The 24,995-nt window shown below is 56.1% G+C and overlaps 1 protein-coding gene and 1 long non-coding RNA gene across 9 annotated transcripts in view; one reads left to right on the top strand and one right to left on the bottom strand.

Annotated features, from left to right (window-relative positions):
* Positions 1–24,995, top strand: part of TBX5 (T-box transcription factor 5) — an 85,075-nt gene that overhangs the window by 30,190 nt on the left and 29,890 nt on the right. For 3 of the 7 annotated variants that reach the window (XM_019814585.3, XM_045041620.1, XM_045041621.1), the window contains exons 2-6: positions 11,069–11,253; positions 12,922–13,016; positions 15,193–15,312; positions 16,109–16,256; positions 19,744–19,896. In XM_019814585.3, coding sequence (XP_019670144.1) covers positions 11,107–11,253; positions 12,922–13,016; positions 15,193–15,312; positions 16,109–16,256; positions 19,744–19,896 — 663 coding nt within the window. In that variant the 5' untranslated portion in view covers positions 11,069–11,106. Of the gene's footprint in view, positions 1–6,814; positions 7,073–8,744; positions 9,361–9,397; positions 10,636–11,068; positions 11,254–12,921; positions 13,017–15,192; positions 15,313–16,108; positions 16,257–19,743; positions 19,897–24,995 lie in introns of those variants that run through there. The other 4 variants (XM_019814583.3, XM_011287809.4, XM_011287807.4 and 1 more) reach the window with 4 other exon arrangements.
* LOC102899594 lies at positions 1,985–6,703 on the bottom strand. 2 transcript variants are annotated; one of them, XR_006587904.1, is made up of 3 exons: positions 6,305–6,587; positions 5,826–5,989; positions 1,985–2,839 (listed from the first exon to the last, which is right to left on the bottom strand). It is a non-coding gene; the product is annotated as an uncharacterized LOC102899594 (long non-coding RNA). The 2 variants fall into 2 exon arrangements; XR_006587903.1 differs by having other exon boundaries at positions 5,826–6,703.

Genomic DNA, 24,995 nt, shown 5'->3' with positions numbered 1-24,995 from the left:
GGCCCCTGGGAAAGCTGTTGGTGGCGAGGACCTGGCCTCCAGAGTGGTCTGGGAGGAACTGGGAACGACCCAGTCCGTCTGCCGGCATCCTGGGGTGGGGGAGACAGGGGGGTCTGGAGAGGTGGCAATCTCCCAGACAGCAAATCGTGCAGGGGGGCGGGAAGACTCAGTCCCTGGACGGCCAAGGGGCCGGCAGGTGCCAGGTGGAGGAAACTGAAGAGTGACAGCTGGAGAGTGGGGACCCCTTGAGCCTCCCTCTGGGGCGCTCCTCTCAGGCTTTGGCTCTCCGAGTCCCTACCTTCTAGAGAAGTCCTTCCCTTCCTAACTTGCAGCAGCCAGCGCTGCACCAGGGGCTGGCCTGGGAGGAGTGGGCACAGGGGCAAGCAGGTGGCAAGAAGAAGAAGGAAAAGCGAAAGGCCACCTCTGGGGAGGCCTCAGGACTGACATCAGGTCTCGGGGTCTGGGATCTGGAGCCCCTGAAAGGGCTTGGGACCTTCCTGAGACCCGCCGGTGGGACCCCGGAGGTGCGGGACTCTGTGGACGCCCAGAGGTGCAGCGGGGAAGACGCATAGAGGGAAGGGCGGGCTGAGCGTCTGGGAGGGGAACCCAGGCACCTGCAGTCCCCGCGCCCTTGCCTTCGAGGGGCGCCCTTGGCCGCCCCGCACTCGCGGGCGCCGCTTCGTGTGCACTGGGGAAGCGACTGGGGTTCCCTTTCGGGCTCCAGCTGAAAGCACAGAGCCTAGACACTGGCGAGGAGCTGAGTGCATTTCGGCAAAGGCTGTGTGACCCGAACGAGCCTTCACCCTCTCTGAACCTAATTCTTCGTTTTCGTTTTTTTTTTTTTTAAACGAAGTCGTGCTCATCGCTTCCCCTCCCCACTCCCCCACATCCCGCGCACCCCTATTTCCCTCCAGTGGGTCCTGGCTTGAGGCTACGGGGCCACGGTCTGGGGACAGAACAGGACGGAGAACAGAACGCTGAGGTTTAAGGAGGAGACTGTCCGCACCTCTACGTGCTCTCTCTTCCACCCTGCTCAGTTCTGGGGAATCTGGGTCTGATGCCCACACAGACCCTCTTCTGCTTCCTCCGAGGGAGGGAGGGAGGAGAGAGGGTGGAGACGTGCCGGAGATCAGAGCCATTACCCCAAAGGCTAAGCCTTCCGCAGCCGCCTTAGTTTGACTGAATGTGTTTTCAGATGCGTCAAAATGCTCCCACAACATAACGGGCCTCCTCCCTTCCCCCTGTCTCCTAAGAGAGTTGCTCCCGGCTTCTGGAGTCACACTGCCTGGGTTCAAATCCCACCAGAGGGACGCTGTGGCCAGACCCCCAGGAGTCACCTCCTCACTGAGCTTTTTAGAGATAATGTGTGAGTGAAACCACCTTACGACAGCTCCTGGCCTGCTGTAAATGTTAGCTACTGTCAACACCTCAAATGCTAGATTTTTGAGCCTCAAATACCCACATTTTTCTCATCGTGGCTACGGGACAGGGGCGGGGGTTGGGGGACTCGAGCAGGACTTTTCTGAAAATATTAACACAAGATGCTGGAGAGGAAAGAGAGGCAGCCGCCTGGGGCTCAGCCTGGAAAGGGGCGGATGGGGGCACTGACGAGCCAGCCAGGAACTTTGGGGGACATTAGATGCCCCCCCATGGAAGCTGAGAGACAGGAGTTAAGTTTTGTCTTTCCTGACCAGCCTGGAGACGGGTGGCGTCCCCTGCAGAGAGTGAACCAAGAAGGGAGGACCCCAGAGGAGGAGTCACCGAGACCCAAACCCACGGCCCTAGGTCGCAGCCCCCCCCCCCCAGGCCTGCAGTGATTCTCCTTGAGGCCTTCTCTCTCCCTCTAGCTCCCTCCATGGCCTCCAAGCCGGTCAGTGCCCTGGATCTTTCTCGGAGCTTCCTGCCTATCGTGCACTGCCCACCCCCAGAAGAAAGATGGGTATTTCCCGCTGCAGGTTCAAGCAGAAAGCAATGCAGGCCAACGTGCTATTTTAATGTTGTTTATATTACACCCACAATGGAAAATGTTCCCTCTAAAAGGAGTATAATGTATTCTTTCTCTCAGTAAGGCCTTGCCCACACGAAAGCCACAAATTTCTAGTTCCTGACTTTCCTCCTTCCACTGAGACCTTAATCCAGGCAGGCGAAAGGGTGGTGTGCATGTATGCGGGGAGCCTCAAAAGCAGAGTTCGGGGTGAATAGTATATGTGAAGAGACAGAGACTCAGCACTCCTGGTCGCTGACCCGGTCCCAGGCCGCTGGCTGAAAATCCGGGCTTGCGGGCTTGGGCGAAAGCATCCCTGTACGCACCCCTCGGAGGTCACGGTGGTCAACTCCAAGTGGGGGCTTTTGCTCCAGACCTGGGCCCACCCGCAGAGACGGCACTAAATCTCGATTTTCTCCTCCGTTTCCAAAAGGGGGTGGTTTTTCAATCCCTGCCGTGTTGAATCTGTGGAGGAGGCTCTGGAAAGCCAAGAGCCCCAGAGTGATGGGTGGGAGAAGAACCTCGAAGACCTCGGAACGTCCCGATGGTCCTGCGGGTGCCCCATTGTTGAGAGTGTTGGACAGGACTCCTGGGTCGCCATGGCGACCAGGAAGACAAGCCCCCCCCCCCAAACGGTCGCCAGGAACTTTTCTTTGCCACCAACCTCTGTCTGTTGCACCCCACGACAAGCCATGGTCAGTTTCACCCCAGGGTTTTCCGGGTGTGATGGCGTGGCAGCAGCTAGGCGTCTGGAGGCCCCTGCTTCCGGATCCTTCTGTCGAGGCTGCCCCCAAAGACCAGAAACCCAGCACCAGGAGGCCAGGGGGGACCCGCTGCGGCGCTCAAGGCCCGGGGCTGAAAGGGAAGAAAAATTAGAGGTCTTGACCAAGCAATCGTTTTGGTGACGGATCCTTCCAGTTTGGGGTCTGGCCCCCCCTTGTCACCCCGCACCCCCACACGCGTCCCTTCACCTCCTCAAGGTCATTACTAGAGTTTTCACTCGCAGCTCCCCGGCGGTGTGGCCGCTCTGTCCTTCACCCCCACCTCCCCTGCACCGGGTGCCGAGCTCCTCCCGGGGCTGGGGCCTGTGGCCGCTGCCCTGGCAAGTTTCTCGGCCAAAGAGAGAAGCAAGGCATGTGAGGTGTCGCCATGCAGATGATCAAACTGGCTGTTCCAGGGTCAGTAAAACAACGGTTTAGGTTCTCTTGACCCAGGTAGGTCCAAGTCTGAAAGCCGGGTCAGACCTCAGGGATTTCCAAAATCACTGGCCTGGCTCATTTTGGCTCTAAAGTCAATGTTGCCTGAATCACTGGCTTGACTAGGAGGTATCTAGCTGAACTTTCTTAAAGGGGTGTGTGTGTGGGGGGTGTTAGGGTCCCAACTACTATCTCCTTTGTTTGCTTTGCGGCTCCCTCTGCAGCGTAGACAGGAACCATGCCCCTTCCCCCTTAAAGAAAGTGCTTTATGAAACATCAGACTGAGTCCTCTCGGCGTGGACGTCTTGCTCTGTGAGGCCCGGGCTGGCTGGAAGGAGGCCCACGGGCAGCCAGCACTGGAGTCGTGGTTTCGTCTCTGGTTTTGAATCCGGCCCTTTGAGCAAGCTTAACACGTGTGGATTTAATTTCCCTTTCTTTCTCGCTTTCTTTTCTCCCCCCCCCCCACCCTTGTGAGGGAACAAGAAAAATAGTCTGCCTTGTCGACAGCACGACACCGTTCCCTTTGCCAAAGAAAATTTGTCTTTCCAGAGCCCTGGAGAGCAGCGGGTTCCCAAGTTTCCACAGCACCCTCCGGTTGAGGGAGGGGGGTATCCAGACAGGCTCCCCGCCAGACCTGGAGGTATTAGCCCGAGTCTCTATCTTACTGGGTCAGAGCCCTGGAATTTAGTATATATTTCCCCCATGGCTTTTGGGGCTGTGGGCACATGCTGACTGCACGGGGTGGGGTGGGGGGCTTTCTACAGGTTCTAGGCTGCAGGGACAGATGGAGTTCTCAGGCGCAGTGCAGCCCATTGGCGTAAGAGGGGGTTCCAGGCCCCCCTCAGTTCGAGACTCACCCTTCTCCTCCACTGAAGACTGCTTAAATTGGAGGGGCCAGAACAAGATGCCCCTTTTACACCCCAATCACCTTCTCTGCTCCTCGGAGCTTGCAAATCTCTAGCATCGAGATCTCACCTTCTAGATCTCATTTTATTGCCCTGATGGGGTGGGGCGGGGGCTTCATCCGCCAAATTTGGGGGAGCGGGGGGGGGGAATGTTTCCAAAGCACAGGGAAGAACAACCTGGGTAAGAGCAGTGGCAGTAATAATTCTCGGTGAAAATATTGGAGGAGAATATGGGATATTAAAATAATAGCCATAGCCAGTATGCTCCCCAGATGCTTCCGGTCAGAAGGGAAGAAAGGCAGGAATGGGCTAAAACACGGGGAAGGGAGATACCGCGAGGTCCTGGAAAAAATACAGCAGAGCCAGATTTAACTAGGCGAGAGGGGAAATGACCCCCTGAGAAAACGAGGGAATTTCTCCCCTGTAGACCGACTGCCTTTTTTGCAAAATGAGTCGGCCCAACTTTGGTTTGTCGTTATCTGTCGTTGCTGGAATCCTTCCTCATTTTCCCAGCCTTTTCTGCTCTTCTCCCTCCTGTTTTGACTCCGGTAGAGATCAGACCCGAGTCAGGCAGGGACGCGTTGGAAAAAAAAAAACGGAAAAGATGGTGTCTTCGTAAGCCAGGTCATTTTTTTGAGAGGAGAGAGACGGTGGTCTGTCTTTCCTTCAGAAACACTCAACTTTCCTAAAACAGAGAGGCAGGAGCGAGAAAAAAGCAACAGCGGTCTCCCCTTGTTGGTTTTGTTTCGGGCTTTTTTTTTTTTTTTTTTTAAGTGGGACCCTCTACTCCTCTACCCACGGTGATATTAAAAACAGGGCCAGAATTTTGCAAAATTGAGGAAAATGCATTTGGCGGGGTGGGCGCGGGGGGCGGTGGAGACCGTGCTGGGAGCAGGTCGAGGAAAGCGCGGATCCTCCCGAAGAGGGAAGGGAGGCTGCTTGGGGCGGCTGCTCTTTGGAACTTAACCGCCCAACGACCGGGGGAAAGAATGGAGATGCTCAAAACTGGGGGAGGTCTTTAGTGTATGCGGTCCGCGCTCCGGGCCTCCCCAGTGTCTGGGACAGCGGGTCCCGGAAGCCGCGGCTGCGGGATCCTTTGCGAGCGCGTCCGAGGGGCTGCGGGGACCCGCGCCGGGAACGCGGGGGAAGGGAGCCACAAGGAAAGGAGCTCTCGCCCAGCTCAGAGCTTCGCCTTCTCCTTCCAGCTCCGGCGGGGCCCAGGCCTCCGTTTCCGGCCCATCTAAGCCTGGAGATCAAATGGGAACCCATCCGCAGGCCTCGGGCGAAGGGTTTCGGCTTGCACTCTGGGCAACTGGGAGCAAACGCTTCGCCCCCAAGGGCCTCGGACTGGGGAAAAGATAATAGCTAGTAATCTGGGAAACGAAAGAGAATCTGGGGGAAGTCACTGCGGCCTGGCCCAGAGGAGAGACGCGGGTCCTGCTGGCTGGATACAGCAGAGTCTGCGGCCCGGCCGGCCCCGGGCGCCCGCGTCCAGCGCTGGAAACCACTGCCCGTTCTCCCCGCGGGCCTGACCTTAGCTCCCGGGGCCGCTCGGTCAGCTGCGTTCCCGACTTTTCGCTGCCGCTCCAGCCCCAGACGGACCGGACCTGGAGACAGGCCGCGCTTCGGAAAGCCAGGGGGGCTAGGGGCCAGCGAAACGCGGGATGGAACCCCCGAAGCTGGGGGCAAGGCCAGGTCCCGACATCCGCTTCCCTCTGGGCCCCTTGGCGGGGAGCTTACCCTTGCCGAAGGCCCGACGCTCGCTCGCTCGCTCGCTCGCTCACGGGCAGGCCTAGCTCTTCCCTCGGCGCCGCCGGGGGCGTCTACGCAGTACGTTTCCCGACTGCACCCAGCGCGTTTCCAGCTGCGCGCCAAAGCTCGAGCGCATATCCCTCCACGGGGCGCTTAGGAGTTATGCCCATTGAGGAGACCAAGAATAATGATAATCGTTAATCCAGAACAAGACAAAGCGCCTCACCCTTTGCAGGCCCGGTCGCTGCACTTTTTCTGTGCAGAAATCACCCCCTCTACCCCGACCCCTGCACCTACTCGCACCCCGCCCCCGCCGGGCCGCGCTGGGACGAGTTGCGTCCCCGGACCCGGCTAGAGGTGCTCCCGCAGAATGGACTTTTTTCTCAGTAAGATACATTGCGGACGACCCTCTTTCTTCCCTCCAACGCCCTGGTCTCATTTCCCCTGCGCGATAACCCGGTAATTACTTGTATGCAGGTCTGCGAGCAGGCACTGAGTTATCGCGTCCCAAACATAACCAGCTAGAGCGGCGCCTGGATATTCGTTTGCCGAGAGCTGCTCCTCGGAAAAAAATAATTTTTAAATAATAAGAGGACTCTCGTGCCTCCTCCAAGGGACTTCGTTCCACCTCGGAACAATTTGATTTCTTCCCAATCGTGGGCTGAGATTGGCTCCCACCTCCCTTCGCCGAGAGCCCCCCTCCCCCTCCCTAAGAAAATCGATCTCGGTTCTATTTGTGCCTGATGTTCGCCACCCCCATTTCCCCCAGAGAGCGCTGGGTTTGTTTATTTCTTTATTTATTCCCGCGGCCCAGGCGTCTGGGACTTGTGGCTGCTCAGACCCGGGGCTGATAGGCGAAGACGGACAGAAATTAACCTCCCGCCGCTGCCCCCCAGTCGAGCGTGACAGAGCGCGCGGGCCGGTTGCGTGACTCGTGACGTCTCCAAGTCCTATAGGTGCAGCGGCTGGTGAGATAGTCCGTATCGCCTGGTTGCCTCTTTATTTTATTGGGGTATGCCTGGTAATAAATAGTAATATTTAATTTGTCGAAGACCACAAACCAGCCTCGAGCTGGGAGGTACCTAGTACTCTTGACAGACGCTGGAAGAAGGCTTGGCCTAAAAGGGGTCTCTTTTGGGGGTCCTTTGCAAAGTCTTCACCTGAACCCCCCCAACTCCCCAGCAAGGCGCCACTGCTGGCTTCTGCGCTGGAAAGAAGAGGTGGGATTTTTGGAGGTGAGTGTCCCCTTGGACAGCTATGGGGGGGGGGGTAGGTTTCTCTCAGCACCTGACCTGCCTCCGGCCCCCTGCCTTCCCGCCCCAACTCAGCCCTGCTGAACCCCCCTCCCAGAGATGCTGTTTTTCACCGTGGAAATGAGAATGCACTCTTTGCATTTTGCCTTGGAGTGTCACCTGGCGAGAACAGATTCCCTTTGGAGGTTTCAAAATCCCAGTTTCTCTTGGTGGCCAGCACAAACTGCACTCCACCGACTAAGTGAGTCTGGCTAGGCAGTTACTTGGGGAGTTCAGATTTGCCCTCCCGGGAGGGGCCTCCGGATTATTTATGGGAAATTCTTTTATCCGCAAATCTCTGAGAATTTAAAGGGATTGGAGAGGTCTTTCTAGATTTCCCCTTCCTTTTGCCAGAGATGCGGAGATTTAGGCTCATCCTGAAACCACGTTTGTTTTCCATCTTTGGCCAGGGGTCCCCTCCTTAGCAAGCCCAAAGTCCTCTGAGCTGACATTTTGGAAGGGTGAGGGTGTGTTTATAAATAAATAAACCGCCTTGGTGAAAGGTTGTTTGCAAACAAACCTGGAAGGCGAAGTGAGAACCGTAGCAAATGCTGGGCTCGGTCCTTCTCTCCCCCCCACCCAACCCCTTGTAGCCCCACTTTTAGGGATGGACAGTCCACTTTGTAATCTGGCAACGATGGGTTACACCCAGATGGCCGCTGATCTCTCCAGGGCATTTCTCCCCTCTCGGTGCCTCTCCCCAGACCTTGGCCTGCAGGCCCAAGTCTCGAACCAGAGCCCCCAGAAAAGAATAAGGCGAGGGGGTACAGGAGCCGAGGGTGGGAAACTATGGGAACCCTGACATTTATTCGGAGCCTCAATGGTTGGTGCTCCAGACTGGGTCTGCTCAGGCTAAGACCTGCTCGCTGTGTTTACGCTTCTATTGACCTCTTCAACCCTCAAAATAATACATTTCAGAGACGGGGAGGGCAGGGAGAGGGGCCCAGTGGAGATGAAAACCCCAGCCAGTTTCCAATGACTGTTTGATTATTTTAATAAAACTGGGTACTGCCGCGTACATCTCCAGCCCGGGAGGTCTGGTGGCCCCGGGGGTGGGAGCCCCAGGCAATTTCTTGGCATCTTTGATCTCAGTCCCCATCCCCAATGCACCTTCACCCTGCCTTCACCCTGGAGTCGCTGAGAGCCCGGGTGGTGAGTGGGGAGGGGGAGAGATGTCAGGGCGGCCGTCGGCGGCCAGCCGGGCCAGGCGGGGTCACGCAGCTCTGTCTTGAGGTCAGCGTTGGAGGGAGAACGCGGGCCAGGCTTCAGAGGAGGCGCAAGGCGTGTGTGTGTGTGTGTGTGTGTGTGTGTGTGTGTGCAGCGTAGCGTTCAGACTCCGTTCTCTGCACAGCCGTGTCACCGAGATTACTTCCCGGGCAGAAGCCGACCGGGTTTGCGATGATTTGTGCAGGATTTTTTTGCAGCCACCGAGCCGAGCTCAGAGAAGCAGAGATGGATGGAGGTTGGGAAGGGGGTGGAGAGGAGGGGTGATCTCGAGGTCTGGGTTTGAGACTAGTGCTGTGATTTGAGTGTTCGGGAAATCTAGTGGAAAAGGTGGTTGGGGGAGGGAGTGGGAAGAGAGAGGGAGGGAGGGAGGGAGAGAGAGAGAGAGAGAGGGTGGGGGGGCGGGAAAGAGGCAGAGGCAGGCTGCATGCATTGGGAGCTAGTTGGATAGGCAATTTCAGTACTTTGTAAGCATCAAGGCAGCCCAACGTCACTGAGCTCAGCTGAGTCGGCTTGTATTTCTGAGAGAGAGAGAGAGAGAGGGAGAGAGGCCCTTTTTCTTTGGATTCCAGAACTTTAACCCTGCAAGCGGCGCTCAGAAAGGACCTTGGCCATTCCCAACTTCCCAGCTCCCTCCGGTCTCCCAACTCTCCCTCCCGAGGGGTGCAAGTGAGCAGGGGGCCCTGAGGTTCTACCCTCGAGGGTGCTCCCGGAGGCTGCCGCTTGCGTTCCTTGGGGCCCTTCTGGCGCCGGACAACTTGGAAGTCTTTAGGGAGAGCGAGCGAGCGCAAAGCGGAGGAGGTGTGTGTTGGAGGTGGGCAGGCTCCAGCGGTGGCCGATCCTTTGTAGGCAGCGGTAGCCGCTAGTCTGGGCGAGCCGTCCCCGGCATAGACCCCCACCCCCCACCCCCCACCCGGAGCCACCATGCCCGCGCCCCCGCCTCGCCGCCAGCTTCCCTGCTAGGAGCCAGAAGGGATGTGGTGAATGCACCGGCTTCACCGAGCGAGGTAACCGTCCCTGCAGATGGCCCGGGAGGCTCGGGAGGGAGCCCGCCGGCCGCGCGGGCTCCGGGAGGCGCGAAACGGCGGCGGGACTCCGGCCCCGCCCGGGACTGCGCCGAGCCCGGCGTTGCGGGGGATGTGGCGCGGCCCGGAGCTCCCCGGCGCGTGGAGCCAGGCGGGGAGGCGCGCGGCCCGGCGAGCGGCGGGGAGGTTTGCAGGACGCGCGGCCTGGTTCTGTCACAGCGCATCTAGCTTGCCTCCGCCAGCCCCGAGCTGCCGCCTACCGCGACCGGGGCGCGCGAGGGGACGGTCCCCGCGGCCCCCGGCGGAAGGCCGCGCACGTGGGCGACTCCAGCCCCGCGTTCTTTTGTTGCCAGCCGGCCGCGGGGCTCCCATCACCGCCTCGCCCAAGCCCCAAGGGTGTGGTGAGGGAAGCTGCTGGGGAGTCGGGCCTCGCGAGCCGTCCTCGTCGGCCGCACTCCGGGTCTCCGGCCACCGCAGACCTGGGTGGGACCCAGCCTTTCGCTTCAGCGGCTGCGAAGCTTTGGTGGGGGGGGGGCATCCTTGGCGCCCCCTTCCCAGTGCAGCCCGGTGTGGGGGGAGGAGATCCCTACTTGGAAACGTGGAGGAGATTGGAAAGCGATCAGAGCGGGGAGGCAGGCTCATCCGGGCTTGAACAGTTCTGCAGCTGTTCCTTTACGTGCTTGCAACCCCGGCCCGTTCTCCCCGTTGCGTCGGACCTCCGAGTTGGATCCAGCGCCTGCCGCCCAGGATTTGTCCGGGACCCATTTTGTCCTCCTCGGCCCGAGCTTGGGCCTGCCTTTCCAGCGAGCCAGGCCCGGCTGAAGCTCGGAGAAACTCCCCTCGGCCTGGCCGCTCGTCAAAATGCCCGTCCGGGGCCGGAGAGCCGAGAAAGCCTGGAGATCGCGCAGCCCCGGCGGCCTGCAGAGCGCTGGCCTGCCGCGCCCAGCAGCGCGCCTCCCTCCCCACTGCCGCGCGGCCGCTCTCCTGCCTTTTCTGTTCGGCTCCTTTTAATTTTTACCGTTGCTGAAGGTGGGGGGAAAGGGGAGGACTCTTACTGTTAAGGGACTTTTCATTTTAAGGCCTGTAACTGATAAAGGATGAACGCGAATTCTCCTTGGGGCTGGGTCTCTTGATCTGCGTATCTTTCCCCCTCTAGGTTCTTGGTTTTGCAAGAGGCGGGTTACTGTAGACGTTTTGCCTGCTGCAGGAGAATATGCCTCCTGTGACTTTTAATACACAGAGCCGTGATGTCCTTCTGTAAGTCTGACGGAGAAAAACAGTTCTCCAAAGGACACTAGGTTTTTGTTTTGTTTTTGGTTCGTGCCCAATGGCTTCCAAAAATACCCAGGCCTTATCTTTATTGGCCCTTCCAGAAGTCCAGACAAATTTGACGGGCAGCTGGCTTATCGTGGGGGAGCCTGCGCAGGGGAGATGCGAGCCTCGCCGCCTCCTCTCGGCCTGACCCGGGTCTTTTGCAAGAGGTTGTGCGTGGTCATAGAGTAATAACAACGATAATAATAACGGGACCTTCCACAGCCTCCTTCAGCTGAGAACGGAGGTGCTGGAAGCTGGACACTGGGGCCCAGCTGCGCCCTCCTGTCACTAGACACTAGAATTGTACTTCCAACTCTCTCTCTCTCTCTCTCTCTCTCTCTCTCTCTCTCTCTCTCTCTCTGTTTCCTGGCCTCAGAGCAGGACCCTGCTCGGGCACAGGGCGCCAGGCACACCATGGCCGACGCAGACGAGGGCTTTGGCCTGGCACACACTCCCCTGGAACCTGATTCGAAGGACCTACCCTGTGACTCCAAGCCCGAGAGCACGCTAGGGGCCCCCAACAAGTCTCCGTCATCCCCGCAGGCCGCCTTCACCCAGCAGGTAAGAAGACAGCTAGCCTAGAAGCCCTTTGCAAAAACCGAAGGCCCTCCTGTGGGGGAGGGGAGGAGGGTGGCTTGCCCGTTGCTCATAATTGTCCCCTTTTCCTTTTTATCTCCACTCATTCCACTTTCCTATGCCCTGCATCCCCCCCCCCCATTCCAGTATATTCCAATCCACTTTATTGTGACGATAATCTTTATGGCCAGAGGATTTTGGAAATACATTGAGGTTGTTATAGAGAAGCCTTCATTATCCGGCTATTTGGGGCCAGCTAACAATAGCCCAGATCATTCCTTTGCTGCCGCACTAGGTATAAGCTCAGCCCTGAGCACCTCATTAAGGGCTGGGTCAGCGGCTGCTTCAGGCCGGCGTGAGCGATGGCTTGACCCTTCTACAGATCTTCCTTAGCCTTCGCCTCCGCCCGCCTTCCCCGAGCCGCCGCCCAGACCCTCGAGTTGCACTATTTGTCTTGGGCCGGGCTCTGGAGGGCTGGCTCGCTCTGGCCGGTGGAGGGGAGCGCCGGGCCCGTGCCAAGAGGTTGCAGGGAGCCGCAGGCTCCCCTGGATGGAACTGGGCCCCAGTTAGAGGGGGAGAGGCCTCCTAGGCCGTGTGCTCTGTGCCCTGTTCCCCCCAGCGCTCTGGGTGCTCCAGGCGGCCCCTGGAGCCCTCCCATAATTTTCAATAAGGTGTCAGTTGGTGCAAAACGGGGTGACTTGGTCCGAAGAGATATTTGCACGTAGCTAAAGCCCTTCTTTGGGATTTCCATGGATGTCCTTCCTGGCTACCTCATCGACTCTCCTTTTTCCCCTTCCCGGCTCAGGAAAATGCGTGAATAGTTGTAGAGCACAGTGGGTACACGGTTTGGGGGACTTCGATTTTTCTTTCCGGAAAAGCAAACCTGCTTATTGAGACGGTTGCGGATTATTGCACAACGAAGGTTTCGTCTAGAAATTTTTCTGCGTCGCTTCAGTAAAATAACTTCGAGCTGCATAGCGGAAACGTTAACCGGTTTCGGCTGCTCCCGTAATCAAAAAACAGCTCGAAGCGAATGAAGTTGGGTGTGAGAACCTAGGAGGTTTGTTAATAGAGGCATCAGAGGATTAACTTTTCGGACCGTGGGAACCTCTTATACGATCTACACAGTTTTAAGTTTACATTTTCTCTTACGGCCATATTTGCACCACCGCGAGACTCAACACGCGTACATGCACTATTTGCACCCCGTGGGAGTGGCTACGTGAGAATGTTCTGAGTGGGCCTTTTGAGGTGGAGTGTTTTTGTTTTTGCTTTTGTCTTTTAGTTGCATCTTGGCTAAAAGGGTTTGCGATTGGCCCCAGTTTTTTTGTTATTTTTGTTTTGTTTTGGTTTGGTTTTTTAAAGTCTGTTCTCATGGACGCACTAGAGGACCCTGATGGTTGGGGACTTTTCTCTAGCCTTGTGTTGGTGGCGTTAGGAGACAACAGGGCATCGTGGGGAGGTACACGGAGCTTGTACAGGGATTCCTGGGCAGGGCTGCTGGTGCTCCAGAGCTGGCTGGGGCAAATCTCAGCCTCAGAGCCCAGAGGCTCCGGAGGGAAGGAGAAGTCTGTGTTTGGGGGGCAGCTGGGGGGAAGGGAAGGCCCACTGCTCCCGGGGCCGGTCCGTGTGACTTTTGTCTCCTCTCTCTAGGGCATGGAAGGGATCAAGGTGTTTCTCCATGAAAGAGAACTGTGGCTGAAATTTCACGAAGTCGGCACAGAAATGATCATAACCAAGGCCGGAAGGTGAGCTGGCCACCTCTGCTGGGGTGGGTGGGGTGGGGGGCGCCTGGGCAACTTGTGGGGGAGACAAAGGAGGGAACGTCTCAGAGATGCGAGAGACAGAGACGGGGCAGAGAAAAGACTAGAGCAGAGCAGAGCAGAGCAGAGCAGAGAGAGAGAGAACGAATGTGTTTTGTTTGACCCGATTTTGGATAAAGATGCTTGGAGAATTCCTCCATTGACCTGCATCGCTGGTGGGGGAAACGCCTGTTGGATTCACCTCCGAAACAGGGCATTTCTCCCACCTCGTATAGGAGAAGAATCCAGAGCTTTGGGGGCCATACTAAGTGGACGGGTTGGTCGTGGGAGAAAGTGGGACGGGCAGGGAGAGAGAACGGGGAACCGGGGAGGTGCGGAGTCGGCACAGAGATGAGACCGGCTCTCAGCCTTGACTCCTGGCCCCCACCCTCCGTCCCACCCTCCCTGACCTTGGAGCGGCTCCAGAGTCCCACCCGATTGCCAAACTCCGAATCGCTGAATGTATTCGCTACCTCTTTCATTGTTTATAGAAAGCGGGAGAAGCCTTTGAAACTGAACCGGGGCTCGGCCGGGCTCTATATATACAGACACCGATAAACACGGCAGTTTGGCCAAGACACTCACCCCAGAGTTCCTCTTAAAAGCTCGCAGGGTTTTTTTTTTTTTTTTTTTTTTTTTTTTTGCTAGAAACGCTAAACTTCTGGGGAAAGCTATTTGGAGGGTCATGCAACTCTGTATCCCAGGGGCGACTGTGTGTGCACGAGCCCGGGCCTGGGGACGTCCTCACCACAGGCCTCCCGGTGCCGCAGGCGCCCTCCGTGTCCCAAGGGCAGAAAGTCCGGAGTCCGCCCCGGACAGGCTCGTGAAGCCGGCCACCGAGTGTGTGAAGGGGGGGGAGGGAGGAGCCGCCTCACCAGACGCCCCCGGTCCTCCAGCCCGAGCCTCCCGCAATAAACTGACAACAGTGACATTTATTATTATTTGAAATTAAACAACGTTTGCTCCCCCGCTCGGCCTGAGTGAACCAGGAGGCGCGTTCTGTTTACACTGCAGAACTGAGTTCTTCTTCCCAATCTGCTCTGGAAGGAAAGACACCACCGGGCCCCCTCTCCCCCTCAGCCTGAGCTGAGGGGATTTAACTATAAAAGGCCTGGGAAGCCTCCCTCGACCTTGCCTGCAGGCGCAGAGCTCAGGCAGATAAACACCACCAGGCTTCGGCTCCAAGGCCTCCCTTCACTCACCCCTTCCTGCCATCCCTGGGTGAGCCAGGATCCAGCAGCCCGTCCTTCTGCCCCGGCCAGCCTCGAACCCGCCTTCTGGCTTTCTGGGGAGCGCTCCATCCCCCTCCGCGGGAGGGCTGGGAATCTGGAGCCCGCCCGTGCGCGCTGAGGGGAGCGGGGGGTACAGAGCCTTGCAGACCCCGAAGCACCTGCCTGCCCCTGAGCCCATCCTGGTTCAGGCCCCAGTGTCTCCAAAACCAAACCCGGATGGGTTTTGAGTTTCTTTGCCGGGGGCCGGAGGGCTTAGACTCTCCCAGGAAGGGCACCAGGTGCCTTGGAGAAGTTGGGGGGCGGGGGAGTGGTGGGACTGAGGAATAAATGTCGGCTGGAGGCTCGTGGCAAGGTCACCAGCTGAGCTCTACGCTGGGGGTGGAGGACCGAAGCCAGGACAGAAGGTACACGGGTGCCCACGGGTGTGCACCCACCTCGGTGCCCGCATGTGGGTGCATAGCGGCCAACGCACCTGCCTGCACGGAGGAGGCCAGCTTTTCGCCTAAGAAGGCTCCTTCTGCCCCTAGATTAAAAAGTAGGTCTCTGGCTCTGAAAAGAGCCTTTACAAAGAGCAGAAATGGAGGCCCTGGTTCTCTCTAGAAGCCCTCGCCTCCAGGTTTCTATTTTCCTCCTGGTTACAAATAATCACCAGCCTCCAGCTCACCTCTGGGCCTTTCTCCTCCCCAGAACTCGCAGGGAAACCCGGAGTGGATTTTGGCAGGAGCGGAGCGGGGGTCACTTCTCTCCTGAGCGCTTCTCAAACTGTAGCTTCTCCCGTTAAAATGTGGGGACGCGCTCTTTAAAACGTTGGCATTAATTCTCTCTTTCTCTCTCTCTGTGTCTCTGTCTCTGTCTCTGACTTTCTGGGTCTCCCTCCTTTTCTCCCCTAGGCGGATGTTTCCCAGTTACAAAGTGAAGGTGACGGGCCTTAACCCCAAAACGAAATACATCCTCCTCATGGACATCGTTCCCGCGGATGACCACAGATACAAGTTCGCAGACAATAAATGGTAGGCACCGGCGTGGGCAGTTGCGGGGGAGCAGGGAGGAAAGTGGGGGGAAAAAAAACCTCCTCCCCTCCCCCGCACCGAACGAAGCAACATCTTCTGAACCCCTACTGTGCCTTAGAGGCTCTTGCTGCTATCCCCACGCATCCTCCGGACCACCCCGAGAGGAAGAAACAGCAGCCCTTAGCCCCCATTTTATAGACAAGAAAACTGAGGCTCACGGGAGGTAAAGGGCTTGTTATCTGTTGGTGCAGCCGCGGGTTGTGGATTTTTCAAAAGGGTATTGTTTCCAAGCGCTGGAGGTATTTCTGGGGGCATAAAACCATTTACAGTTATTTTTTATGAGTTACCTGCTTTGAACATGCCTTTTTATGAAATTGCAAAGTCGGGCCGTGGTATTTGAGTCAAACAGGCAAGAGAGGAGAGGTCCATTCCTTGGGTGGATTGCTCCCCGTGGCTGCCCAGCAAACGGAGGCTCCAAGAGGAAGGCCCGTTTGCAAGCCTTCAAGGATTTTTCTTAGACTTTTTTTTTTTTTTTTTTTTTTTTTGTCCAGAGGCTTCCAGAACCCACCGATTGTTTGAGGGCCGCCAGGCTGCATGCCCCTGGTGCAGGGGAAGGAGCGAGGTGGAAGAAAAAAGAGCCGGGTGGGGGCTCGCCTGGCTGCAGGCGTTCTGGGCGCCTGGGCTTGTAGATGCCAGGGGAGGGTCAGGACATTTCCAGATCGTTCTCTTAGTCAGCTGCCCTCGCCGGCACCACGGGGCGCTAAGTCTGGGTGGGTTTCGCCCCATCTCGGTCTAGGTCTGTGACGGGCAAAGCAGAGCCCGCTATGCCGGGCCGCCTTTACGTGCACCCAGACTCGCCGGCCACTGGGGCACACTGGATGCGGCAGCTGGTCTCCTTCCAGAAACTCAAGCTCACCAACAACCACCTGGACCCATTTGGGCACGTAAGTACCAGGAGGGCTCCTCCGGTCCACCCCTGCTCCCAGTCTCTCTCTGTCTGTCTCTCTTGTCCTCGCTTCTCTCCTCCCAGGGTTTCTCTCTCTTCTTGCCTCTACTTTCCTTGCTCCACTCCACCCGCCTGAGTCTTTTCCTTCAGGCTCCGGCCTTCCCTTCTCTTCCTTTTCCTCTGATTTCTCTCACCTTCTTCCCCTCTGGCTCCACCTCTCTCCTGTGCGGTCCTCTCTGTGGTCGGCTGTCCCATGCTCTGGGGCCACCTTTTCCCCCCGGCAACTGGAGAACCGGGGTCTTGGGGAGAGGGAAGCGCGCACCCCTGGCCTGGCCCCCAGTCTCATCTGTGATTAGGGGTGGCGGCTGCATTTCAGATCTTCCGAAAACACGGTCCTTCTAGCCCAGTGGGTACGCGGCACCCGCTGCCCAAAGGCTGGACTGTGGTGGGAGGCACAGATACCTTCCCTACTCGCTTCCAGATCTTGCCTTATTATTGAGACATTCTGGCTCAGAGGGAGACCCCAGGCCACCTGCTCCCTCTTTTACGGATGGGGAAGCCAAGCTGCCAGAGACCAACCCTGATATCCCTTTTAGCTGATACTTTAGGGTTTATGTCCCTCCCCCCCCCCCCCCCCCCCCCCCGACTTCTAGCCTTCCTCACCCCCAGTTCCCAGGATGGGCTGGGCACCAATTCCCGCAGCAGGCACACTAGACCAGGGTCCTAAACCTGGAGTCTGGTGTGCTGCCCCCCCGCCCCACCTTCCAAGAGAATTGTGTAGCTTTTAGTGGATTCGCTAGCTTTGAGTAGATTTCTCTTCACCAACGAAAAGCAAATGAAGAACAAAACGCCGATTTGGGGGGAAATGTCTCTAGGTCTTTTCATTGGCGACAATTAATCACCAAGACAGAACACGGTCTCCGGATTCAGTGTTCAAAACCCTTAGCTTGCTGATTCCACCGTAAAGTGGGCTGGTTGGTCTTAGGACACTTGACCCTCATGGCAGCCTAGAAGCGAGGACAGAAATAGGGGAGGCGGGGGAGTTGCCCAAGGTCATGCAGCTTGTATGTGGGAGCAGAGATCTGAGGCTTGGTCTAATTCCAAGGGTGGTCTCTGTCCTGCCATGTGGTCTCTTTAGGGAAAATCAACAAACACATGGTGCCCAGTTGAGGGAGCCGGGTTTGCAAGGATTTGATCCGGAGGGGAGACGGTTTGGGAAGGTCCAAATGGGAGACTCTGGTCCCGTGGGGCCTTAGGGCTAAAACCCTGAGCCCCCAGGGTCTGGGGTGGGGAGGGGACATTGAGTGCTTGCACCTCTGGCTGCTGGCCGCTGGGGAAGAGAGAAGGCAGGCCCATTCCCTTCCTGTGCGGCGGGAAGGAGCAGGGGGTGCAGAGGGGCGTCTCTAGACAAAACGCCCGGCCTCCTTTCCGTTTCAACCAGGCAGTTTGCCCGCAGCGGCCCGTAGGCCGGAGCGTGCACTGCACAGAAATGCCGTCGAGCGTGCGTGGGCGGTCAGCTGGCCGGGGTGACGCGCACCTGCGGGCACCGGACCGAGACTTTAGCTTAAGCGCTGGGGAGAAGCGGGACGGTTTTGTAAGCGTCCCGCGTGCCACTCCCGCCTGGCTGGCGGCCTCCCGCGGGCTGGGTGCGGGGGACCCTTTTGTGGGGGGGGGTCTCCGTGGAACCCTGGTGCGCGGCTGCGGGACCGTGCTCCGGCCCCACGTGGGCGCCTAGCTTTTCCCCTGCGGTGCCTTCTGCGGGCGCGATGGGCTGGGCGCCCGGGGAAGGCTCGCAGCCCCGCAGCCCCGCAGCCAGGCTCCCGCACCCTGGAGCGTTTCTGGTCCTCACGAGGGCACCGAAGAGGGAGGGTGCTCGGGGCTGCCCTGGACTGCCCTTCGCAGCCCTCCCCCACCCCCCAACTCCGGACTTGGGGTCCAGAGCCGCCCTAATGAAATTAGGAGTCATTAGATCGCCCTCGCGCTGATGTCTCGACACTGTCCCCGGCCGTCAAAGCAATTTGGCTAAGCCGGGACGATGGCCGCGCCGGCCGGGGGCTGCGGCGGCGCGCGGGGCCCCGCTGCGTCTCTCTGTCGCCACGCCGCCCCAGCCCGGCGTCGCTATCGGCCAGGGAGGCGGCCGGACCGCGGCGGGCCGGAGATTAGAGCCGCGCGGCCCGGGGTCGGGGAGCCGCGGGGCCCCGGGTTCGCGCCCCTTCTCCGCTTCCCCTCCCCCTCCTCCGGGCGGGTCTCAAGGGTTGGCCCAAGGACCCTGCCCCAGGGTCATCAACGCACATAATCCAAGACACCGGGACAGCCTCCGGCCGCTCCAGTTGGCTGTCCTGGGGAGAAAGCAGGCCCGAGTTCCATCCCGCCCGTTGAGCGCGGCGATTGGCCGGTTCGGCGGGTTTCTCTCCGAGCGTCCTGATGCGCGTTGGCTTTCACAGCCTCCCGAAATCATCAAAAACCCGGCGTCCTCAAAGCAGCCAGGCCGGTTTTCCAAGTAAAGATGCTCATCTCCTAGAAATAGCCCTGTTCCAGCAGAGCCCCCCACCCCCACCCCAACCCCATACTGACTATAGTAGCTGGATTCAGGCTACCGCGGTAAGACCCTGTCTGCCCCGCCACCCCCCCGGGGGCGTTCCCCAAACACGCAGAAGGCAGAAAGGAAGGAGAAAGAGCGCATGCCCCCCAAAAGGCAGATGCAGCCGTTCTGTGTCCCGCCAAATCTGGAGATCAGGCTCGTGGATCCTGAAATGTTGCTGACCTTATAGAAAGGGAACCTGGAAGGAAGCAGGCCCTCCTCTGCTGGGGGTGAGATGGGGGGGGGTGACAAGGAGATGCTTCCTCCCCCCATCTCGCCATCCGTGGAGGTCTCCCCCCCCCCCCCCCCCGTTCCATTATCCTCTTTTTTCTTTTTCATTGACGCTCCTTTGCACAGTCTGCAAACAAAAGGTGATTTTTATTCCAGTTCTGCGAACTCTTGGTCTCTTCTTTTTCCATCTCTCCCAGGTTTATGGGGGGTGGGGCAGGGCGGAGGATGTTGTTTGTTTGTGTCTTCTCCCCTTTCGCTCCAAAATTGATGCTTAGACATCTCCCCCCACCCCCGCCCCGACTCCAGGCACAAGTTCCCTGCTCCTGACTTGCTTTCCTCCCATTTGGGTGGGGGGGGGGGAAGTACCTTATGCAGGAGTTAATTTATTAAGCAAACTTTATTAAGAATTCTGATTTACTGCCGTGTGTGCTTTGGGTAGATTCCTGGAATATTACCCGGGCTTTTTTGGTTGGAAATTGTCATTTTTGAAATGTTTCTTTTTAATGAAATCACTGGCCCCTTTTCAAAACAGGAGGGAAAAAATCAGACATTTTTTTTTTTTTTTTGAGAGCCCGTATAAGGAGGTGAATTTTAGGGGTGGAAAGTGGGGTTTTATCTGGAAACAAAGGGGTTTTGATTGTTCTTACAATTTCATTTTCTTTACGATTTTTAGATTATTCTAAATTCCATGCACAAATACCAGCCCAGATTACACATCGTGAAAGCAGATGAAAATAATGGATTTGGCTCAAAAAATACTGCGTTCTGCACCCACGTCTTTCCTGAGACCGCCTTTATTGCGGTGACTTCCTACCAGAACCACAAGGTAAGCTGAAACCTGGGAGCTAGCTCTGGGACTGTCTGTTCGTTTGCATGAAAACAATTGTGCAGGGGTCTCGTGCTGGAACCTTTAGACTTTAAGGGATTCTTCGTTCCCTCGCTGCGGGCTGAGGCGGGACAAAGCTACAGATCGAGGACTGCAGCTGTTTGTACTATGTTCACGTGTTTTGTATCACTCTCTCTGTCTCTGTCTCTGTGTGTCCCTCTCACACATAGACACACACACACACACACACGCAGGCACACACCAGTCAGACACAAGTTTATCAAACTGCAGGTGCCCATGCGTCCAAATGCAACAAGAAAGCACCTCTCTGGTCTCATGAAGTGATCACCGAGGAGAAAGGTCGCTTTTGTACGTGGCTCCCTGCTCTTGGGTGGGGGCCCGGTGGTACCCTTCATGGAGCTTTTTTTTTTGGTGGTGGGGGAGGGTTGGGGGTCTCTCCTCCAGTCTGTCTTTTGGATGCATTTCAACTTGAACTGGGACAAAGTTGCCAGAAGCCTTGGGCTTGGGTTTGCAAGATGCCTTCTCTAGTTAGACAAGACCTTCTAGTTAGACAAGACGCTTGGGGAGGGGAGGGATACCTTGTTTTCAGGAAGCCGGCTGCAGTGTGGTATAGATAGGGAAGGGTGCACATGGGTCCTGTCAACGACCGACCCCACGCTGTTCAAAATCCAGGCCCCGATTCGGGTATTTCCAAGCTGAACAATGATAGGTGAACAGGGCACCCCATAACCGCAGGTTGGGGGAGTATCTTTTATTCTCTCCCAGGGGAAAGGGCTCGTCTTGACTTGTCTTGGGTCATTTCTGTTCTTTAGACACTTGAGTGCCTCTGGATTCATTTTATTGGCCGGAGGGCAGGACTGAATGATTCTTAAACCTACTTATGAAAAGACATAGAATCGGGGGGGGGGGGGGAGGCACCGCGGGGGTGCAGGTTGTTAGCATTAAGTAGTGGTTTAATTGGAGGACTGGCAAAGGGGAAATTAGCAGGTCCCATAGGGGATCAGTGAAGGCAGGTCACTGGGGCAACACGAGGAGATAGTAGATGCGGGCATGGTAATGTCCTCCCTCTCCACAGCTCCTGTCCCCACTTGCCAGGAAGGGTGGCAGGAAGTTACAGGGACTGGGAAGAGGTGGGAGAGGACAGGGCAGGGTGAAGGGTGGGTTTAGGACCCTAAAGCCTCCGGTCACCCTGGGAAGGTCAGTCCAGTACATGCCGAGTGTCAGAAAGTGTCCCCCCACCCGCCCCAGTGAAGCCAGGGCACTTACAAGATAGTAATCTCCAAATTCAGACTGTCAGTCACCAGGCCAAGCTGTGATGGATGGTCCCTCCTAGACCACAAGGCCTGCCTCGGGGCCCCAGGTCTTGAGAGAGCTTCCCTCCAGAAAGAAAACTCACTCTCCCCAAAGTGCGATGACTTTTTAAAGGGGAAGAAGGATTTTTTTTTTTTCTGGGATCCAAGCCCCGACTCGTCAAACCAGCAAGAGCAAAAACATTAAGGCCAAATACCCTGAAAATTGCAAAACTGTTTCAGGCTAATTTGAGTCTGGCTGTTAGAAACCTGTTTCCTCTATGGCTGTTGTCAATCTATGTTTAACTTTGCGGTGACAGTCACAGGGGAAAAAAATTGGAAAAAATAGTAGCAAGGACGTTCAGTCTCATTCCCTCCCTCCCTCCCTCCCTCTTGCACATACAGCCATGTATTACACATGGCTGTATGCACATACAGCCATGTATTACACATATGTATCTACACACACACACACACACACACACACACACACACACACACACCTGACAGAGGGTCCAAACATGTATCAGATCTTCTTTTCTTTTCTTTCTTTCTTTTCCTCTAAGAAAGCCCAGGCTCCTACAGAAAGGACAGGAAGTGTTAGGCTCACCCTGCTGGAGAGTAGGTCCTTTGGGGGAGAGCCCTAAGCTCTTCCTAGTTAGGATCTTAGGGCCCATCCAGCCTGGCTAGATCTGGGGAACATGAGCACACTCTTGTCTCTGTCCTTCTTTCCGTCTCTTTCTTTGCTTCATTGAGGCATAACCGTCCAACAATAAACTGCGATATGTGAAGCATACAGTTTGGCCAATTTGACAGGTGTGTTAATACCCACAAGACTATCATCGCGATCTCTTGTGAATCTCCCTGACACGCTCAGGTTTCTGTTATTTCTTTCTTTCTTTCTTTTCTTTTCTTTCTTTTTTTTTTTTTTTTAAGTCTGTTCATTTATTTTGAGAGAGGGAGAGAGAGCATGAGGAGAGGAGGGGCAGAGAGAGAGAGGGAGAGCGAGAGAGAATCCCAAGCATGCTCTGTGCCGACGGTGCGATGCGGGGCTCAAACTCATCAACTGAGATGTCGACCCAAGCCGAAACCAAGAGTTGGATGCTGAAACGACTGAGCCACCCAGGCGCCCCCCCCCTCCAATTTTTTTTTTCCAGATTTCTGTTTTTAAAAAGGTATCTTCCCCAGTGAGTATATTTAGTGATCCGTGCGCTTGAAGGAGTGTCTGCCCAACGGGGTGTGTACTTTGTGAGGTTTGAGCACAATCTAGGGGATTGTGTATCTAAATGCTCATGGGTCTAAAACTGTGTGTCTCCAAATAGGAATCTGGATGGATAGGGTTCACAGGTGGGAATTTAAAAAAAAAAAATGTTTAAATGTTTGTTTATTTTGAGAGTGGGGGGCACAGCATGAGTGGGAGAGGGGCAGAGAGAGAGGAGAGAGAATCCCAGGCAGGCCCCACCCTGTCAGCACAGAGCCCGATGTGGGGCTGGAACTCGCGAAACCGTGAGATCATGACCTGAACCGAGATCAAGAGCTGGACAGTTAACTGGCTGAGCCACTCAGGTGCCCCTGGGTTTTTTTTTTTTTTTTTTTTTTGAATTGGTTGGGCCATAAAGGTTTTTGAGCCCACCTGACATCCAGAAGAGGGATTCCATGGGAGAGAACTTGCAGTCACTCGCTCCCATATGAGGTTTCCCCCACTTTTTCGTGGTAAAGTACCAAAGGCACTCATTTTTATCTGGAGGTAGTCTAAAGCAGTACATTTTTCCAGTCCAGTCCAGGGCCCCTCCAGACGTTCCCTGCGTGGATGTATGACGTGTGACTTGACTAACAGGGCCAACCTGCGTGTGGTTTGTGGACTCTGTCTTGTTCCCTTATGGTCCCACCTGGGGGAGGAGTTGAGACCTCTTGGGCAGGAGCCACCTGAGCTGCTGCTCATGGTTGCATAAGGTTAAGGCGGGACTCTGGAGGCGGGCTGCCTGGGTTGAAGTCCATTCGATTGGGCATAGTTCCTGGACTCAGTTTTCCTCCTCTGTACAATGGGGATAACACAAGCATCGTTTTTTATCACTGTGAGGGCCAAACGAGAGAATCCTCGGAAAATTCGTAGTGCTGAGCCTGGCAAAGAGTAAGCACGGTTAGTGATGAAGTCACTGACTTACGGCTCAACCGATCCGTTTGCAACAGGGCAGCTCCTTCCAGAACACACGCTCGGAAACCCTTTGCCCTGCCCTGGCTGCATTGGGTTCCGAAAAACTGAGATTTTAAAGAAGTTCCTCGTACTGTGGTTGCGCAACAGCTACAAGCATTAGTCTTTGTGGTTGAGTCGGTTCGTTCCCCGAACATGCCATCCATTCGAGGGCTCTTTGCCCCACATTATGCTTTGGAAAAATGAGCAAGGACAGAAAAGCCATCCGCGTGATTAAATCGCCAGGACCGTTCGGGACACTGACGAGCCACTGATTTTTGGTGTCAAGGGCCCGGTGCCTTCACGATGCCCTCTCTCTCTGCTTGGATGCGGGTACCAGGCGGAGGCAGGTGCGTGGCAGGGTTGGCGCGTTGGGCCGCAGTCACGCACCCGCACGCCGCCGGGCTCCTAATGACACGACGTATTTTCCTCAGCCCAGCTGTGATCCCCAAGCTGGATTTGGGAGTTATTTCCCCAGATGGTTGACAGCTTGGAAAAGATATTTAAAAACTCGACTCGTCCAGAACGACGTTTGCTCTGTGAAACACGTTTTTGTAAGGTTTTCACTGAAGCTGTCAGCAGCGTCCAGAGCGATCCCTAGAAATATTTAGGTGTTAAAAAAAGGTCACGTGGGCATTTCATTTCTCTGCTCGCGCAACAATGGCTGTGTTTGCAAGTGGCCGTCCCCCCGATATTAACTTACCTCGCCATTAAGAGGCATTTTTTCTTCCTGCTTAAATCATTGTGCAAGGAGCCTGTATTTATGAGGTACGAGCTTTCTGGTTGGGACCAGGAAATGAACCCCTAATAGAGAGACATAATTAAGATTTTTGGCCCTCGCGAGGGTGTTTTTTTTTTTTTTTTCAAAAGCAAGAATTCCCAACAATTATTCTCATTAATTTTTACAACCTCTGTCTCACTGGTCCGAGCTGGCATTTATATTTGTTTTTTTTTCCCCCACCGCCCCCCCCCCTCCCCCGGATATCCGGTTTTATGCTGACTTTGGAGGGAAGTCAGTTTCAGTGGAGCCTTTTTAGTGGAACTCAGACGTCTGAGTCTATCAGCCTGTGTGCCCGTGAGTGAGCGAGCGACAGCACACGGCGGTGTGTCGGGAAGGACGTATCCTAGAGGCGGTTATACGGAACAAGGAGGACTTTGCCACCTTTAGCTAAGCTTGTAGGTTAACGTTTCTCCAGGGTGATAATTCTTAATAACCTACGGGCGTCTGGACTCAGTCTACAAAGCCAGATGTGTGTAAGATCAACCTACCTAGGGGTACGTGTAGCAGATTGTGTTTGTCCTATGCGATCATACTTTTGGAAGCGCAAAGAGTAGGTAAGCAGTAAACCTTTTGGTAAGGAGTGGTGTCAGGGAAAAAGATTTTTGCTGATAAAAGACTTCCTCCCCCCCTCCCCCCGCCCCTGCATAATAATTGTTTGTCCTGAGCGCTTGGAGGAACAGTGACATCATGGACCAGGCATTAATTCAGCCCCGATACCACACCCTGACTGTCTTCAATATTTCCAGAGACTGGCTTCAGTCACTTGAAGGGGGGGGGGGATTGGGGGCATGGAGTGCAGCAAGGATTCCCTCCCTCC

The sequence above is a fragment of the Felis catus genome, chromosome D3 (genome assembly GCF_018350175.1).
Source record: "Felis catus isolate Fca126 chromosome D3, F.catus_Fca126_mat1.0, whole genome shotgun sequence".
In the NCBI taxonomy this organism is placed as follows: Eukaryota; Metazoa; Chordata; class Mammalia; order Carnivora; family Felidae; genus Felis; species Felis catus.
This window is presented reverse-complemented; position numbering and strand designations above follow the sequence as displayed.